Source organism: Schistocerca serialis, chromosome 1, assembly GCF_023864345.2.
Source record: "Schistocerca serialis cubense isolate TAMUIC-IGC-003099 chromosome 1, iqSchSeri2.2, whole genome shotgun sequence".
Lineage (NCBI taxonomy): Eukaryota > Metazoa > Arthropoda > Insecta > Orthoptera > Acrididae > Schistocerca > Schistocerca serialis.
Genome location: NC_064638.1, coordinates 70,543,073 through 70,561,970, shown reverse-complemented (window position 1 = coordinate 70,561,970; position 18,898 = coordinate 70,543,073). Strand labels below are relative to the sequence as shown.

At 37.1% G+C, this 18,898-nt stretch overlaps 1 protein-coding gene across 2 annotated transcripts in view; it reads left to right on the top strand.

The window, feature by feature from the left end:
• Window positions 1-16,141, top strand: part of LOC126461704 (mediator of RNA polymerase II transcription subunit 13) — a 215,840-nt gene extending 199,699 nt beyond the window's left edge. For both annotated transcript variants that reach the window (XM_050096016.1, XM_050096015.1), the window contains exons 20-23: window positions 3,500-3,777; window positions 8,012-8,287; window positions 11,506-11,786; window positions 12,191-16,141. In XM_050096016.1, coding sequence (XP_049951973.1) covers window positions 3,500-3,777; window positions 8,012-8,287; window positions 11,506-11,786; window positions 12,191-12,323 — 968 coding nt within the window. In that variant the 3' untranslated portion in view covers window positions 12,324-16,141. The remainder of the gene's footprint in view (window positions 1-3,499; window positions 3,778-8,011; window positions 8,288-11,505; window positions 11,787-12,190) is intronic.
• The last annotated feature ends 2,757 nt before the right edge of the window (window positions 16,142-18,898 follow it).

Here is an 18,898-nt window from a genome sequence, read left to right as displayed (position 1 = left end):
AGGGCTGCTCATAGTGTCCACTAAACCATTTGTGTACATTAGGGACAACAGATGGCCTATAGTACTTCCTTGGCAAATGCCAGATATGACTTCAATTTTTAGAACACAGTACATGTTCCAGAATCCTACTGCAAATCAACATTAGTGATAAGGGTCTGTAATTTCCTTTCTTTAGTACTGTTGTGATTTGTGCAACTTTCCACTCTCTGTGTATGGATCTGTATGTGAGCGAGTGGTTGTATATGCTTGCTAAGTATTGAGCTATTGTATCAGCATACTCCAAAAGTAATCTGATTGGTATATAATCTAGACCGGAGGTGTTGGTTTTATTGTTTTAAGCTCCTTCAATACGCCAAGAATATTTACTTCTAAGTTACTCATATTGGTGTATGTTCTTGATTCTAATTATGGAATATTTACTTAGTTCTCTTTTGTTAAAGTATTTCAGAAAACTGTGTTTAGTAGCTGTGCTTTAATGACACTGTCTTCAGTATCACCACTATCATTACTGCACAGTGAAGGTATTGATTGCACCTTGCCATGAGTGTTTCATTGTGGAAAGTATTAATAGCATATCACATTGAAGTTTGTGCTAAATTTCAAGCTTCTATAAAACTACACAAATCTTAGGGATTTTGCGTTCTTTTAAATTTGGAGTGCTTTTTTCATTGCTTCTGCAACAGTGACTTGTTCAGTACCGCGTCTTATTAATTTATTTGGTATATATTTCCCAATTGCCGTAGATGCTAGTTCTTTCAATTTAAACCACATCTGATCTATACTTAATTACTCAAATTGGAAGGAGTGGAGATTGTCTTTTAGGTAGAGTGCTTATTCATCTGCTTTTTTTAAAAAAATGTAGTTTGTATTTATTTTTGGGTTTGGATATTGATATTCATTCAAGCTACCACATCCTTGTGGTCACTAATACAAATATCTGCCATTGATACTCCCTATTTGTTCTGGATTATTTATTGTTAAGAGGTCATGTATGTTTTCACAACCATTAACACTTCGAGTGGGCTGCTGAATTAATTGTTCAAAATAATTTTCTGAGAAAGTATTCAGTAAAACTTTATACACACCTTTTTGTCAACATGTTGAGGGTAGATTGAAGTCATTGCCAACAATAATTGTGTGAGGGGGGGGGGCGTACTTATTTGAAATGATACTAATGTTTCCTTTGAACTATTCAGCAACTGTTATCATCTGAGTTGGGTGATTGGCAAAAGGAACCGATTATTAATATATTCCAGTTATCGAGTATAGCCTCTATCCATACTCACAGGACCTATCTGCTTAAATTTCAGTACAAGGTAAACTACTTCTGACAGCAAGAAGCACTCCATCACCAACTTATTTAATCTACCCTTTGTGGATAGAGTTAAGTCCTGTGTAAAAATTTCGGCTGAACTTATTTCCAGATTTAGCCAGCTTTCTGTGCCTATAACAGTTTGAGATGCAGTGCCTTCTTTTAGTGCTTGGAGCTCTAGTTCTTTCCCAACACAGCTATGACGCTTTACAGCTACAATGTTGATTATTGCCATATCTACCCCCTTCCTGTGTTCATCCTGCATCCTTTGAAACTAAAGACTTTTCTGCACTTTCCTGGGATCCTCTAACCTAAAAAAGCCACCCAATCCCCTCCACACAGCCCCCACTACCTGTACAGTCACTTCCTGTGTGTTCGGGACCCCTGACCTATATAGTGGAACCTGGAAACCTATCATCCTACGGCGCAAGTCAAGGAATTTGCAGCCTGTACAATTGCAGAACCGTCTGAGCCTTAGATTCAGAACCTCCCCTGGGCTCTGTACCAAAGGACCTCACTCTTTATCTGTCGATGATACTACAGACTGAGCTCTGCTATCATCTCACAAGCAAGACCAGCTGTCTTTATTACTTCAGCTAGCTGCCCAAAATCAGAGATAACAACTTCCGATCCAAAGTGACACATATTGTTAGTATCGACATGGACTACCACACGCAGTTGGCTACACCGGATGCCCTTCAAGGCATCTGGAATGACTTCTCCTAGTATGCACACAGAGCACATGCTGGATTCCTTCTCCTTCTTCATGGCCATATCCGTAATGGGCCCTCTCATTACATGCCTAACTTTGGAGCTCCCAACTGTCAACAATCTCACCCTCTTAGAATACCCAGACCTTGCAGGCCAAGAGGTTCAAAACTGTCAGTGTGGGTACTGTGTTTCTCTGCAGTCACATTATACTTGACTGTAAATTAACAGTATTTTGATATTGTATTTGGGCATACTAAATGTGATACTGAACAATCTCCATCAGTAACTGAATGATAAGTGATGATAGAATAGGTGATGGAGCTTATAAGTAGAGAACAAGTAATAATACCCATTAAGCACTCAATATTGGTACCTAACCATACAGGAAAATTATGCAACAAATATTGGTATGCAAGTTTGTTTTCTCTTCTTTGTAACATGGAAAGTGTGTTCAGACATCTGTTACAATCCAAAACATTATCTACTATCTTAAATGGAAGCTTAGTTTCCACATAGCATGGGAAAGTGTGTGGGAAAATGATCAATTTTTTCACTTACTGCCACAGCAGGTCAGTGCGCTTAGAGCTGTTGTAGCGAAAAAGCCATATTGCTTCATGTTTGCCTACAGTAGCCATTCAGAATGAACATTGCAGTTAAAAATCTTACCAAATGTGAAATTCGTTCTCTAATATGGATTTAGTGTCGGAAATCTCATTCATTGAAAAATCTGTTTTTACCCAGACCAGATATAATGTGCATCAGTGGTGTCATTTGTTTAAGAATGGAAGAAGTATGTTCATGACTGAAGTGCCTGCCTATCCTTCTGTAGTCAAACACTGGCATAGTAAATTACAAAAACTTTGTGATAAATAGGATTTCATGACTTGGCACAGTGATTTTTACCTCTTCAAACACGCAAAGACATGGCTTGGTTCCCAGCAGTCCTATAACAAACTTTCAAGATGCTGTCGTGGGCCGGCTGAGATCTCAGGTGGCAGAAATTTATGCAGAGGTTTTATAAATGTGTGATGAGAAATATGTTAAATGCTTAAATTTGAATAGCGATTATACAGGGAAGGTGTAGTTTTTTATAATTTTGTAATAAATTTACTTTAATTACCTCTGTATGTTATTTATAGCTTACTGGAGATTACTGTTGGATAGCTTTCTTATCTTTAAATGTAATTTCAAAGATGTCATTGGCAAAGTGTGTATGGGTGTGATTATGAAATATTACACAACTACTTTTGTAGAATCCAGTAAATAATTGGTAAGGTAAAATCACAATAATGATACTTCATTCATTCTAGAAATTTGCCATAAATATCTTATGTACTTGTTCTAATGCAGAAAGAGACACACAATTCTGTGGGACCTTTGAAAATTTTCTTGTTAATTTATTTCTATGTAAACTTTGCATCGTTAAGACTGTGAAAATTGCTGTCATTGTTCTATAATAAACCTTTCTCATTACAGGTTGGAGCTGGTTGCTTAGTCGGAAATCACTGCTGAAAGCATCGAAACATCTCAAAGAGATATGCAATCAGTGTAGTTTAATGTATCCAAACAATGTTCCTTGTGTGTTAAGTGCTTGTCTGGTCTCTTTAGAGCCTGACTCTGCTCTTAGGCTTATGCCAGATCAATTCACTCCTGATGAACGCTTCAGCCAAGCATCAGTCAATTGCCAGCTTTCTACTCCACAGGATGTTTCTTGCACTCATATTCTCGTTTTTCCCACATCAGCCACCACCCAGGTAATTGTTTCATTAAAAAAAAAATGGAAATTGCATCTGTAGATATTCTTTTTTCTGCCCGTGTAGAAGAACAGTTATTCCTTTTTTAAATTGTGTCTCAAATTAAAACTGTGTGTCTAGTATTGGATCCATCCACATGTGCACTCATTTTTGTTCATATGAAATTGCTGAAATACACTAGTAATTACAAAAAGTTAAACATTTTGACAAACATGTACACACATTAAAATTTTAAGGAAATATGTGCCTCCAGAACTGCGGAAGGCAACGGAATACCACTGCAGATTATCTTCCCTGCATAATGCAGTCTCCATTTTATGCACAAGAAATGGCTTCCTCTCATGTTAAATCAGTGTCCGGAGGTAAAATAGTCCCCCATTCGGATCTCCGGGGGGGACAACTTGAAAGGAGGCAAAAAATCAAAACGAGAATTGGTACCTGGAATGTCAGAACTCTGCTACAAGCAGGAAAACTAGAAAACCTTAAAAGAGAGATGGAAAAGAATCATATGGACCTCGTAGGAGTTGCTGAAGTAAGATGGAATGGACATGGAGAGTTGCAGTCAGATGAATATGTATTCTACTACTCAGGAGGAGAAATAAAAGGAATTAATGGAGTAGGAATGATTATGACAAAGGAATTGGCTAAATGTGTGGAATATGTAGAGTATGCAAATGACCGGGTTATTGGTGTAAGGCTGAAAGGAGCACAAAAAGATTTACTGATTGTCCAGGTGTATATGCCAACTTCAGAACATGATGACCAAATTGTAGAGGAAACGTACAATGTAATAGAGAGAATAATGGACGAAAATAAAAAATGCTGCAAAATAGTAATGGGAGACTGGAACGCCATTGTGGGAGAAGGGAAAGAGGGAAACATAGTAGGCAGTCATGGTCTTGGAAAGAGAAATGACAGAGGTGAATGGTTAATTGACTTCTGCAGGGAAAGGCAGCTGATAGTGGCAAACACATGGTTCAAGAACCATAAGAGGAGGCTCTACACTTGGAAATCACCAGGGGATAAATATAGAAACCAAATCGATTTTATACTGGTAGAAGAAAGATACAGGAATGGAATCAAGAAGGTGCACACATTACCAGGTGCAGATATTAATAGTGACCACAACTTACTTATGGCAGAAATAGAAATAAGAATGAAAAAACTGAAAAAGGCGACAATGGTGAAGAAATGGGATCTAGAGAAGATAAGGTCCAACAAAGAACAAATTACAGAAATGCTGTCTCGGGACTTTCTAAACACATTACGAGACAAAGAAGCACCTGATAATGCCAACGAGTACTGGAATATGCTGAAAGAAGGAATCATTAAAGCAGGACAGCAAAATATAGGATATGTAAAAGGGAAAAGGTCAAAAAAACCATGGGTCACACAAGAAATGATTTCCAAGATGGAGGAGAGAAGAAAATTGAAAAACAAGAACACTAAAGATGCAAGAAAGATATACCGAAGGTTAAATAACGAACTGCGAAGAGAAACAGAGCAGGCTAGGAAAAAATGGCTAAAAGAGGAATGTGATGAAATTGAAGAACTGGACAGGAAAGGAAGATACGACTTACTATACAACAGAGTAAAGACTGACATGGGAACAAAACAGAGCAGGAAGTGCTACTATGGAAATTTTGAGTAAAGACGAAGAGGTAGTGTATAAAGATCGTGACGATGTCCTCCAGAGATGGGAAGAATATATAAAAGAGCTATATGACACAAATAGCAAACCAGAAACTCTGGAACTTGAATCACACAACAGTGTAAGTGATGAAGAGAAAGGACCGACCATCATAATGGAAGAAGTAAAGTCTGCTATTGCTGCAATGAAAAATGGCAAAGCAGTAGGTACAGATACAATACCGGGAGAAATACTAAACTGCTTGAACCACAATGGAATAAGAGAAATATTGAGGTTATGTAATAAAATATATGACAGTGGTGAATGGCCTGAGGACTTTTTGACAACAGTAATGATTCCATTGCCGAAAAAACAAGGAACCAAGAAATGCAGCGAGCACAGGACAATCAGCCTCATTTCACATGCAGCCAAAGTGATGTTAAGAATAATTAATAAAAGACTTGGAAAAAGTAATAGAGGAGAATCTCGGCGAGGAGCAGTTTGGCTTTAGACGGAATACGGGCACCAGAGATGCAATAGGGCTCCTACGAATCTTAGGAGAAAGGTTTATTGAAAAAGGAAGAGACCTATATATGTGCTTCATCGATTTAGAAAAGGCATTTGACAATGTGGTTTGGGACAAGCTGGCGACTATTATGAGGGAAAAGAGAGTGGACTGGAAAACCAGAAGACTTATAAACTCATTGTACCTTAATCAAAAAGTTTCAGTTAAAGTGAGAGGAGAAAGTACAAACTGGATCAGACTAGGGAAAGGAGTAAGACAAGGATGCTGTTTATCACCTACTCTTTTCAACCTGTACTTGGAAAATATGATTGACCAATGCTCATTAGATGACAAAGGAGTAGAAATTGGAGGAAGAAGAGTAGGGTGCTTGAGATTTGCTGATGACATGGTCCTTCTAGCCACAGGGGAAAAAGAATTACAGGATTTGGTGGACACCATTGCAACTAACGGAAAAAAATATGGAATGAAAATTAACACAAATAAAACAAAAGTATTGGCAATAGGAGGAAATAAGGAACTAAAAATTGTGCTGAATGGAGAAAAACTAGAACAGGTGCAAAATTTTAAGTATCTTGGAAGCAGGATAGACACCGACTGGAAGTGCACCACAGAAATTAAAACAAGGATAGCAATGGCAAAAGAGGTGTTTTATAAGAAAAGGAGAATCTTCTGCAGCGGTATGGACAGAGAACTCAGAAAGAGACTCATAAAATGTCTTGTATGGAATGTTCTTCTATATGGCGCTGAAACATGGACTATGAGGAAAAAAGACAGAGAAAGGCTGGAGGCTTTTGAGATCTGGACATGGCGGAAGATGGAAGGAATAAGTTGGATGGACAGAGTAAAAAATGAAGAGGTACTGAGAAGAGTGGGAGAGAAAAGGCAGTTACTAGATGTAATAAAGAGAAGAAAAAGAAATTGGATTGGGCATATATTAAGAAAAAATGACGGACTGATAAAAACAGTTTTAGAAGGTTATGTAGAAGGGAAAAGGAAGCGAGGAAGGAAGAGATTCCAGATACTGGATGACATGATGGACGGTACAACATACAGCAGCCTTAAGAAGGAAGCATTGGATCGCAGAAAATGGTGAGGCAAAGGACCTGCTAATATAGCAGATAACTGATGATGATGATGTGTATATAGTTCAAACAGTGGAATAACAACAGTATTATGAAAAGCTTAGATTTCTACTCACCATATAGTGAAGATGTTTAGCCGTAGACAGGCGCGAAAGAAAGATCCTAAACACATATATTCGCATAAGCACAACTCACACGTGATCGCCATCTCAGGCTGTCAAGGCTGGCTAGAAACAATGGTGTGACCAAGTGAGACACAGAATTTGCTCTGCTTATATTGTTGTAATGATATTTAAAATCTAATCAGTTAATAGATGTCTTTTAAGTTTGTGAAGTGTACACAGTACGGTTCTGAAATTTAGAGCCATTTGCACTAGTTTTCATTTTTCTATTTCAGGCAGTTACACAACTAGAGGAAAATGGTGTGTGTGTGTGGGGGGGGGGGAATGGGAAAACCATCTTCATCCTTCCAAGCTGTATGTTCCCACATGAAAAAATGAGAAGAACAAGTAGTATACAGAATCCCACAGAGAGTAGTTAATTACACGCTGTCAGGCTGCACTTAGCAAAAATCACTGAAGTGTGGTGTGCAGTTATTCTAAAGGCAGCAAAGTTTGCAATTTACCAGGACTAGCACTCTTGTTAGGTACTGTTCAATATGTTTGATTCCTTCATCAGTGTTATATATGCTGTTTCAGGAAGGGATTGTAAATTTACAGATAAAGTACTAATACAGCATTCAGAGTTCATAAAACAAATTTTTTGTGATATTAGTTCCAATGATGGAACATTGTATGTAATACTTATTTGCTGAACAATTTCTGTGTGATGTTGCTACTATTTGTGTTGTAAGTCGTAGGCCGTGGCCCAAGGTGTAATTTTGTGCATTTTATAATTTCTATAAAATATGCATCCAGTGATATTCATTGCCATTCCAGTAGTCAAGCTCATTAGTGTGTTTCCATAATATCAAGATATTTTGTAATTTCCTTTCAGTCATCGCAGACAGCATTCCAAGAGCAGCACATCAATGGTCCCGATCTAGGAGACGATGAGCTCTTCTCTGCCCTCAATGATGACATGCCAGAGGGTATAGAGGAAATGCAAGATTTTAACGACATATTCACATGGCCAGAGACAGGTCCTGGTGGTGTTCAGTCTCCCACAGGTAGCCCCCACAGAGATTCTCCATCACAGCCTGGCAGCCCATCCTGTGGTATGGGAGGAACATCAGACCAGCACAGTCCCTTCCCGTGCAATGCATCATCAAGGGTGAGCATATCAGTTATTCCAGGAGAATAATGTTTATAAAAGTTTCTTATGGATGTTTATTGAAAGACTGAAGTTACTTTTTCTGTGTTTGTTACAGTAAAACCCCTTTTTAATTAATGTCTGGTAACCCAAATATTTTTTTCCTGTAATAGGGGTTTTCCTTAAAAGGGGGTTTTGCCAGGGTACATGGAAGAAGTAGCCTAGTTGTTTAGGTTTATAAGTGCTATTTCATTACAAAATCAACAATATTCTTTGCTACAAATTTGAATACAGTAAATATATAAATATTACACTTATCATAAAACACGTCCTTTTTTACAAATGCAGAAGTCTTGTTTGTTTTGTCCTTCCAGCTTATTGTAGTGAAAGAAGTTGTCGTTTCAACTCGTTGATGTAAGTTAGATTTGATTCATCTACATTAAAAGAGTAAAAGAAAATCTGAACAGTGTCAATTCTTTGCAGAGCAGCAGCAAAACTACTACTACTTATTATTATTATTATTATTATTATTATTATTATTATTAATGACTGTCGTCTACCCTGGTTATGAACCCATCTAATGGTGGTGATGTAATATTCTTTATTCTTCCAATGCTTTACACTTTCTATGATCAGACCCTCACTTCCTCCACTTATGCCTTAAGAGCGGGCTTTTTCTTAATGTGGGGAGAAATGAGATTGTTCTTATAGGATTTTCACGTGACCAACAGAGATTTCACTTAAAAGCAGGTTCATTAATTAGGGGTTATACTGCATTTATTTAAATATTAAACTAGTTTAAATTCATAAGGCAAGTTAATAAAACTCAGTTCCCAATAAAAAAAGTTCATGACCTAACTTGAGGATAACAAATGCTAAACTGAAAACTTAAGCTTTATGAAGGGGGGGGGGGGGTCAAAAAGTATCTAGCCTAACAAATAAAGAATGACAGAAATTCCATAATACCAATTTATTTTTCAATATAATACCCGTGTACACTAATACACTTATGGGAATGCTCTTATAACTTCTGCAGACCATTAAAATAAAAGGTTTTCAATTTTGAGTCCAACCAAGTGTTCACAGCATAAATCACTGCATCATCATTGTCAAATCGTCATCCTTTGAGGTCTTTTTTTAGGCTTGGGAAAAGAAAAAAGTCTGATGGAGCCAAATATGGAGGATATAATGGATGATATAACAATTCGAATCCGCAGTCACACACAGTTTCCAGTGTTGAGGGCTTTGTGTGCTGGTGCATTGTCATGATGCTAAAGAACTCCAGTACCAATTTTCTGTGCCTTTTTCCCTTTATCTCTACTTTTAAACAGCGCAGGAGGGTGCAATAGTATGTTGTATTGATATTTATGCCCTTTTGCAAGTAATCCACCATAATTACCCCTTTCTGCATCCCAGAAGACCGATGCCATCACCTTACTGGATGATTTTTGCGCACGGAAATTTTTTGGGGTAGGGGATGAAGGATGTCTCCATTGTTGTGACTGTTGTTTTGTCTCAGGATCAAAGTGGGGAACCCACATTTCATCCTTTGTCACATATCTTGCAAGAAAGCTGTCTTCATCCACTTCAAATTGGCGGACCATTTCTTCACAAAAATGCACACGCTCCCATCTCTGATCTGCAATTAAGTCTTTCGCGACCCACCGAGACGAAACTTTCTGCATTCCCAAAATATCCACAACAATGCCATGAGCTCAGCCATGGGGGAGTCCAAATGTGGTTTCAGTGTTCTGCGATGTTGTTAGACTATTCTGCAAAATCATATTCTGAATTGCAGTCAGTTTCGTTAGTGGCCATGGAGACAGGCCTTCCACTCCTTGGTGCATTTTCCACACTTTAAAGTTTTCCACATTTAAAGTCGGACACCCAGTTTTTCACTGTTGCATGAGATGGAGCACTATCCTTGAGTGAGTTCTGCATGTTGTGTGCAATTTCCTTAGGTATCATTCCCATCAAACGTAGATATTCAATTACAACACGGCTCTTGATTCTCACAGTATTAGCCATTTTGCTCACACCACGGTGTACAACTTATCCTAGTGGCAAAACCAATGAAGCTTGAGCCGCGAAATTAGATTTGCATACTGACAAAAGGTCACCATGAAAGTTGGTGGTGGTGTTTGTGCGAGACATTATGGTAACTATCTCGGGCTTGAAACTTTTCGACCACCCCTCGTATAAAGTGAAATGGTTGAAATAACAAATAAAACTTTCAAAATTGGATTTAAAACTTAGTTTCAAGGAAAAGTATTTCAGTTTGACTTTTTTTATCATGTTTGATTCCTAATAGTCCTAATATTTTTAGAAATGACATATCTCATTTGTTATTGTTGTTTACGTTACTGTTGCTGCTACAGTTATTGGATCCAAGATCTCTTCATTGCTTGTTGGACAAAAAAACACAAAACATTTAATAATAAATTATTCTAATAATTTTCACATAGAGAGAGAACAATCCATTCCTAAAATTGCTTAGTATGACACACAGGCAAAAACATTTATGATGTTGCTGCCTCAACTCTCACCTCCCAAAACATACACTCTCTCTCTCTCTCTCTCTCTCTCTCTCTCTCTCTCTCTCTCTCTCTTTGTCTCTCTCTGTGTGTGTGTGTGTGTGTGTGTGTGTGTGTGTGTGTGTGTGTGTGTGTGTGTGTGTCAACACTCCAGTGGACAGCTGTCACGACAGCATTCTCATTAGTGTAGCTGGTATTGTCAACAAACGTACTTCAAGTGGACTCAGAATTGATAGGGTTATAGGTGGTATTGAAGAAATTGTAAATTAGAAAATGTTTTTCTGCAATTAGAGAAGGAATTAAGACAAGTAAAGCCTTTGTAATTGCTGTTCAGTGTCAGTATTGTTGCTTTTAAATGCTTTTACAAGCATAGAAGAATGAGAAAATGTGCTTTGGTTGTAGTACCAATTCTACAAGTTATTAAAACTTGATAATTTGGTTAATAGGAATAAGAGTATGAGGTAACGATATTTTAATTTGAATAGGTCCTGTGTAGCAGGATTAAATGTGCATAATTAATTTTACATACATAATGATTACCTCTAATATAAATTAAACTAATTGTATATATCATTATTGCTTGCTCTCGTGCCTCCTTACTCAATCCTCTGTCCAACACTATTTTGGTTAAAATAAAATATCTCCAACTTCTGCTTTCTATATAACAGAAATAATCCATTTTTACATTAATGTATTGTGTTCCAGGGTGGAGCGAATATGGGAATAGATACTCAAGAAGAAGTGGGTACATTACACCAACAGCCTCTCGCATTGGGATACTTTGTATCAACAGCTCCAACTGGTAGGATGCCTCGGTGGTTTTGGGCATCTTGTCCCCATTTAGAAAATGTTTGTCCTGCATTCCTAAAGAATGCTCTTCATTTGCACAGTCCTGCCATTCAACAGAATTCTGATGATATCTTGCAGCAGCAATCAGCTGTAACAGTGCATCCACTGGATTCCCAATATACAACAGATGTCCTTAGGTATTTTAAATATTTCTGTTTTGCATGCACTCTTGTTTGTGTAGTGTTCAAGTATATCATCTAATTTGGAGTGTACAGTAATGAACAACCCCCCCCCCCCCCCCCTCTCTCTCTCTCTCTCTCTCTCTCTCTCTCTCTCTCTCTCTCTCTCTCTCTCTCTCTCTCTGTGTGTGTGTGTGTGTGTGTGTGTGTGTGTGTGTGTGTGTGTGTGTGTAGGAAAGTATACCACATTGTAAGCAGTGTCTGTAATTGTTAAATAAGTGCATCAGTTCCTGAGCTGAATGTGGTGTTGCATACTATCTTACTGTTTTCACTTTAAGCTGTGTAGTAAAATATGAATCAGTGATTTCCAAAGTTCTTCTTCCAACTATATTTAATATATAGCTTCCTGGTTTTCCTTTCAGGTACGTCTTGGAAGGATACAATGCTCTCTCCTGGCTTGCCTTGGATTCAAATACACGTGACCGTCTTTCCTGTTTACCAGTGCATATTCAAGCTTTGATGCAACTGTATCACACGACATCGGCCCTTGTCTGACCTACGTGGCGGCAATGATAATTTTAGGCAATATTAATTTAGTATCGACTCTGAGAAAAAGTTCTACAGATCAAGAATTTAATGCAATAGTGTTGTATAGTGTGTTTGTAAATCAGTGGGCTCTAGAGTCCTTACTATGTTGCCACAGCAACAATTGTGGTTCCGATGGTAAGGGATTGCACCTTATTAGCATTTTGTTATTTGTTGGCAACAGTGGTTCATGTGGTTGTGTTTTATTACTTAACGAGATTATGTAGGTAACAGAATGTTGGATTTGAATAGTGTATCAGCAATAACCTACTTCACTACAGTGATCAGAAGTTTTAGGTTCATGGTTTAAAGACTTGCGTTTTTGTCATGTAACATACGTGCTGCTTGTGGAAAAATGACAATCAGTTAAGCATGTGAACCCGAGTGAAAAGTTTATTGTTACCGCAAGAATGATATCGGTGAAGTAGCCAAAGATTCAGCTATAGCTTTCTATGCCACTTTTATAATTTGTAATGAAAAAATTGAAAAACAAGAGGATGATTAAAACAATCCACATGCTGTGAAAGCTACCAAAGTCATGTTATACATACGTCAAGATTCATTTTTTATATATTTACAAAGTGATAATTATTGTGTACTATATAAATATTGTTCGGAAAATTAACCACAGCATAAAATAGTTTCTTTGCTCATTTTTATTATTTATTCATAAAAGTACATATGTGCAGTTAATAGGATTAATAACTCTTGATATCTGAAGCAGGGGGCCAAGTCAATTTTCTGTGGACTTAACAATTCTACTCCAAAGTGCTACCAGGCTGCCAATTTTAAGATGCGTTGTAAGATTATTTTAAAACATTTTCATTGACTGTTGTGATTTATAAAGAAGTATATTGTGATGAAACTTGAAGATAAATGAAACGACATTTATTTGTAGACTATTTATGTGGAATCAAATGTGTGAAGAAATCGGAAAACGGATGATGATTCGTGATCCTTGTGTTCTTTCTGGCTCCAACATCAACTAGACTCATCAGTGATACTCATTAGCATTTGTAGCTGTTATCAAAAAATTGTGTTAAAAAAAGAAAAAAATAAGCCTACTGATAGTAGGACCTTAATAAACAGGGAGAGCAGGCTTAAGTTTTTTATAATTTAAGGTAAAGGGACGTGTATCATAAATGCTATATAAATATATCTATATCTTTATATAAATATAAATTGATTATATATATATACTTATATATATATATATGAAAATTGAAATAGTACAAACTATTGCTCTAGAAAGGGCATCACGTAGTTGACCTCTCGGGGTGTGCCTGTGTACAAAGGACAGTGTAATTGTGTGAATATATATACATATATATTTGTTTTGATTTGAAAGAGTGTACATTTTGTACAGGTAATGTCTTCTAGTTCTGAAACCGTGTAATATTGTTAATATCATATGAGGTTGGCTGTAGAACAATTAAATTTTTAAGTCATCGGGCATTTTTTAAGTCACATTTGTGTATTTTAACGTTTTTAAAGAGAAAGACTGTAATTGAGCACAGGCTAAGTTTACTTGTGCTGCTGTTGACACTGTCATGTTATCTGTCTCTTTCTGTTGTTTTCTCCCCCCCCCCCCTCCCACTCTCTCTCTCTCTCTCTCTCTCTCTCTCTCTCTCTCTCTCTCTCTCTCTGTCTTTTTCTTCTTCCCAAGTACAACTACAGGTTTATTGCACTATTTCATCATAAATTTCAGATGAATTGTAATAAGTTTTGTGAAAAGGCCAGCTATTGTGATTTGCAGTAAATTATTTATTTTGTATATAGGCATACAAATGCAAGATCAAATAGTTGGTCTCTTCATTCCCGTTTAGTGTAACTTTGAGGTAACAGTGACCAGGAATCATTGTATCATTATAATACAAAAACGGGAATAATTGGATTTGTTATGTATACATTTTATGAGGAGCATATGTCACCTAAGGTGATAATACTCCTTTTGTTATAAATGAATATATATGGATTCTTTTACAGTTGACCCTTTGTGGTGAAAAATGTATATAGTCTTTTTTTTTTACCAACTGGCATGTTTTAAAAGTGAACAGCCGTCTCAACTGTATTTGTCATGTCTTTTGTGTAAAGAAGTCATTGCAGGGATGTAACAGGTATTAGGAACTTTTGTGTAGCCCTGAATTTCAGTCTTGTTGAATATTTTCTGAAGTCTCATGCAAATGTGTACCATGCAGAAACTGTTACAAAATTGCTGTAAAGGCTTAAGGTTCTTGTTGAGTTTTTCATATTGAATTGATACATGCCTAAAACATTCTAAAATATTTCAGAATCCAAAACATCAAAATTTTATACATGTTATTGAAAGAAAAAAAACTGAGATTCAGTTCATACTAAAGACAGATTTTGGTACAAGCATCATTAGTCTTTGGAAGCACAGATATATGTACCCTGGACCAACTCTGAAGTCACATTTATTTACTTGTGTGATCTGGAAGCAGTTTTTATGAATATTTGAATATTTTTGTTACACTAGTGTGACAGTTAAAAAATATTGATAGCTGTTAAACATTTTCAATAATATTTCTCTACCAAAGTTAAATGGATTTTATGCTCAGATCACATAGTAAATAATTGAAGCTTCAATTCCCCTGTTATGTCTTTATTTTTTTCAACAGGAATACAGATACTACTTTGATACCAAAGTCTTCCTTTGTTCTGCATCTGCATTTCATCATATGAATTTCTAAAAATGCTGTTGTGATATTTATTACCTGGGTAGCAAAATGTGGGAATGCTATATTAGTAACATTATTGACAGTGGAAAATCCAGGATGGAATGTAACAACATTATGAGCACATATACACAGAAGACTTTCATGCATAGGAAATGTACCACATGATTTCAGTCTCTTCTTTCCCATTATTCATAAAGTTGACGACTAAAATCTGTCGAGTCTTGTGAATCCAAATATATTCCTTTTTAGGTGTTAATCAGCGGTCCTAATTGTCAACAACAATGCAAAATTTGGCAAAACAATTATTGTGTTTAGAATAAATACATCTCATAGTACTGGATGAGATGTTCATTGTTTGTGGCTTTCTTGATAAGCTGCAGCTGCGTTTATAAACGTTTACATATTTAACATTATATATGATACTGTACACTCTCAGTGAAAGGGAAAGTATACATTGTTGATGGAAAAGGCGGGTATTGGAAAGGTGATCTACAGATCTCTGCTTTAAAATGTTCCAGGCTGTGCTTGAATTGAAAATTATCTCATCCCATGCACACTTAAATGTTGCAAATAGAATTACTTTTATTTGCTTGATGTTAGAAATGTTATTGATACACACTTCATGTGTGGTAATGTGGTTGGAATAAAACTAAAGTGTTGTTCAAGTAACTAATTTAGTATCCAACCACTTATTTTAAGGAGCTTCATTCTCATGCTGTTGGACAGCAGTCTAGTTGGTATTAAAACAATGACAACAGAGATATACATTGTAGGTATGCTGTATGGCACATGTGTTAATTGATATACTAATAATGGAAGAAATAAAGGTAATGACTCACCATATGGTTGAGAGTTTGAGGGGTAACTTAAAAACTTTGCTTAGCACAGTGTGTGTATTTTCCATGTTAGTTAGCGCTGAAAGGGAGGGCGTTGTTCACAAGCTTAAGAAAGTTTTCACCCTCTTGTATGTGCCTGTCAACCACAAAATCCCTCAACTATATGGTGAGTGGTCACCTGTGGTTCTCCTTACTCCTTCCATTATTTTATTCCACTCAGGACTTTAACTATACATTGGAATTATTACCAACAATTTTTTTTTTTTTGTGGGGTGTTGAGGGTGTATACGCCACAGGAAATCCAGGAAAAATGTGAGAATTTTTTCATCCAGGAGAAAACGGAAAAACCTGGGGAATTTTTCGTCATTTTAGTTTTGAGAAAAAAATTTGTAATTTTAACTGATGAGAACTGATGTACGAACAAAGAATTATACTTTAGCGTGGCACTGCAGCAATAAAACATAAATGAGAAAAAAAAACACCAAATGAAATGTAAGTTGCAAAGAAAATGCACCATTTACAACAAAAAAAACATGGTGTACACACAAATGTTGGACGACGACAAAATGTGTCAGGGGCTTTAGGATGAAGACTATGCAGTACTTAATAAAATCAGACTGCTTTCAATTAGTGTGGCATCATGAGTGTTTAAAACTAGGTTTGTCTGAACAGTTGCCAGTGGGCTCATGCACATGTGCAGAGCTGATGTCGCAAATGAGCAGTGCTTTCTCCCGCTTCTCGATGCTTGGAAGCGTGGCTATTAGATGTATAGCTGCAAGCAGCGAGTTGCTCTCTGGAAAAACTTTTCTGATTTGTTCAAGCTTCCAGATTCACTCATGTGCAGAGTTGTGGAGTAGTCTCCACATCGCCTGTGTTTACATTTTGTGATTATGGTGTCCTCTCTCTGTTTTCAGCTCTCGCACCAAATGAAAACAAAAGGGACTATTTGGCTGGCATTTATCAACTACATTAAAATACATTTACATAATTATAGAAGACACAAATTTGTTATTAATTTCAGTTTCCTGATTTTATTTTATTTCCACTTTATTGGCAATCAAACATTAATCGCACTGCAGGAACAATGAAGTTATTTTGGTCATTTTGCTTAAGAAATTTGGTTTTTATATGTCTTTTCTCCAGAGGCAGTCAATTTATTTGAAATGAAAAGTGTTTCATTCCACATTATTATCCAGTTTCAACTGGTCACGAATTTCAAGTGCACAATTTCATCTTCTGGCACTTATAGCTCTATACCATAATAAAGTAAACAGGAGATAATACAATAATGGTACTCCAAGAAATGTAGCTTCCTGAAAACCTCACTGAAAAGCTTTAGCAGAATTTTACATATCTGCCTTCTGTGAAACGCATTGTTCTTCGGTCACAAGTTCCTTCTAGGCTTGATGTTATTTCTTAATTTGTTTTGTTTACATCAGAAGTTTACAGAACTTATTCTTCAATAGGATATAGACTGGCAGCATAGGGTGTTTTATCATTGTAACCGGCCACAAGACTTTATATTTACTCCTGGAATAGAATGTAAACTGCCAGTTACACAGTTTCTTGGCTTCATAAGTAACCTTGTTAATTTTTACACAGTTTGAAAAAAATCATGAAAAGCTCATTATTCTCAGTTCCGGTGTATACAAACAACTTTTTTCCCCAAGAAATTTGTATTCTTTCTTCCTAGCATTTTGCAATATAATAAGGTGCACTGTTCTGGCAGTTCCGAGAAAATCACAAGAGAAGTTGTATTTGTAAATAATAGATTTCCGCTATCAGCCCTCCTTTGGAATTTACGTGTCTGGAAATGCTACGTAACAGTATGGCAGAGTATGTTAAAAAAAGAAAATATGTGTCAAAGTTAGAATATGGCAAAATATTATTGTATTTTCAGTTGCATTGTATAGTTTCGAAATGAAAGTTGTGCCAAGGACTTCTTTCTAATTTTGGTTTCCCTATCTGTATAGGGTATGATAAAACGTTTTCCCTTAATACAATAACTCTGTATGTCTCTTATGAACAACATGTCACACTTATGCACATGCTCACTTGATGCCTCACTACACATGAAATTCCAAACAGAAATGCCGCAAGAGGTATATCGTCAGGCACAGGCTTCCTAAGTTCCTATATATATCCTCAATCTTTCCTCTCCCACATCCACACCGGCTGTTCAGAGCATCCTCCTACAGGCCAACCGCAAATTAGAACAGCATGCCACCCTCCACCTCAAAAAACTATCCAATCTCCTAGTTTCCCACCTCCGGAAAGGCAACTCACTCACCTTTCACAACCTTTCCAGCAAATCTCAACCTCCTCTCATTGCACACAAACCCAGTCTCTCCCATCTACTCAATCTCCCACTTCCAGCTCCACTCCCTCCAAAACCTCAAAATTCCAATCAACACAATCTGGAACCACAACACCCTAATTCAGTAGTTAACCTTTCCTCCAAACCTCTCTCCCAATCCGAAACCTCTGTCCTATCCAAAGGCCTCACCTTCAGCCCCACTCCCAGATTCAACCAAACAGCCCTCGTCAAAGATTTACTGTCCTACACTCATACTCTCTGCTGGAAATATCACTTTGCCACGAAGAGAAATGATCCTAATCCTACTCCTAATGATCCAACTCCCCAAGACACTATCCAAATTGAACCCTGCCTGGAACAGTTCCGTCCTCAGTCACAACGGGACCCACCTCCTCTTCCTCAAAATCACCCTCTCCAAACCTTCCAGGAATTTCTGACTTCCAGCCTTGCCTCTCAATCCTTAAAAAACCATAATCCTACTCCCAACATCACCACTGCTGAAGCCCAAGCTATCCGTGATCTGGAGGCTGACCGATCCATCGTCATTTTTCCGGTGGACAAGGGTTCCACGACCGTGGTACTTGATCGTCGGGAGTATGTGGCTGAGGGACTGCGTCAGCTTTCGGACAACACCACATACAAAGTTTTCCAAGGTAATCCCATTCCTGATGTCCAGGCGGAGCTTCAAGGAAT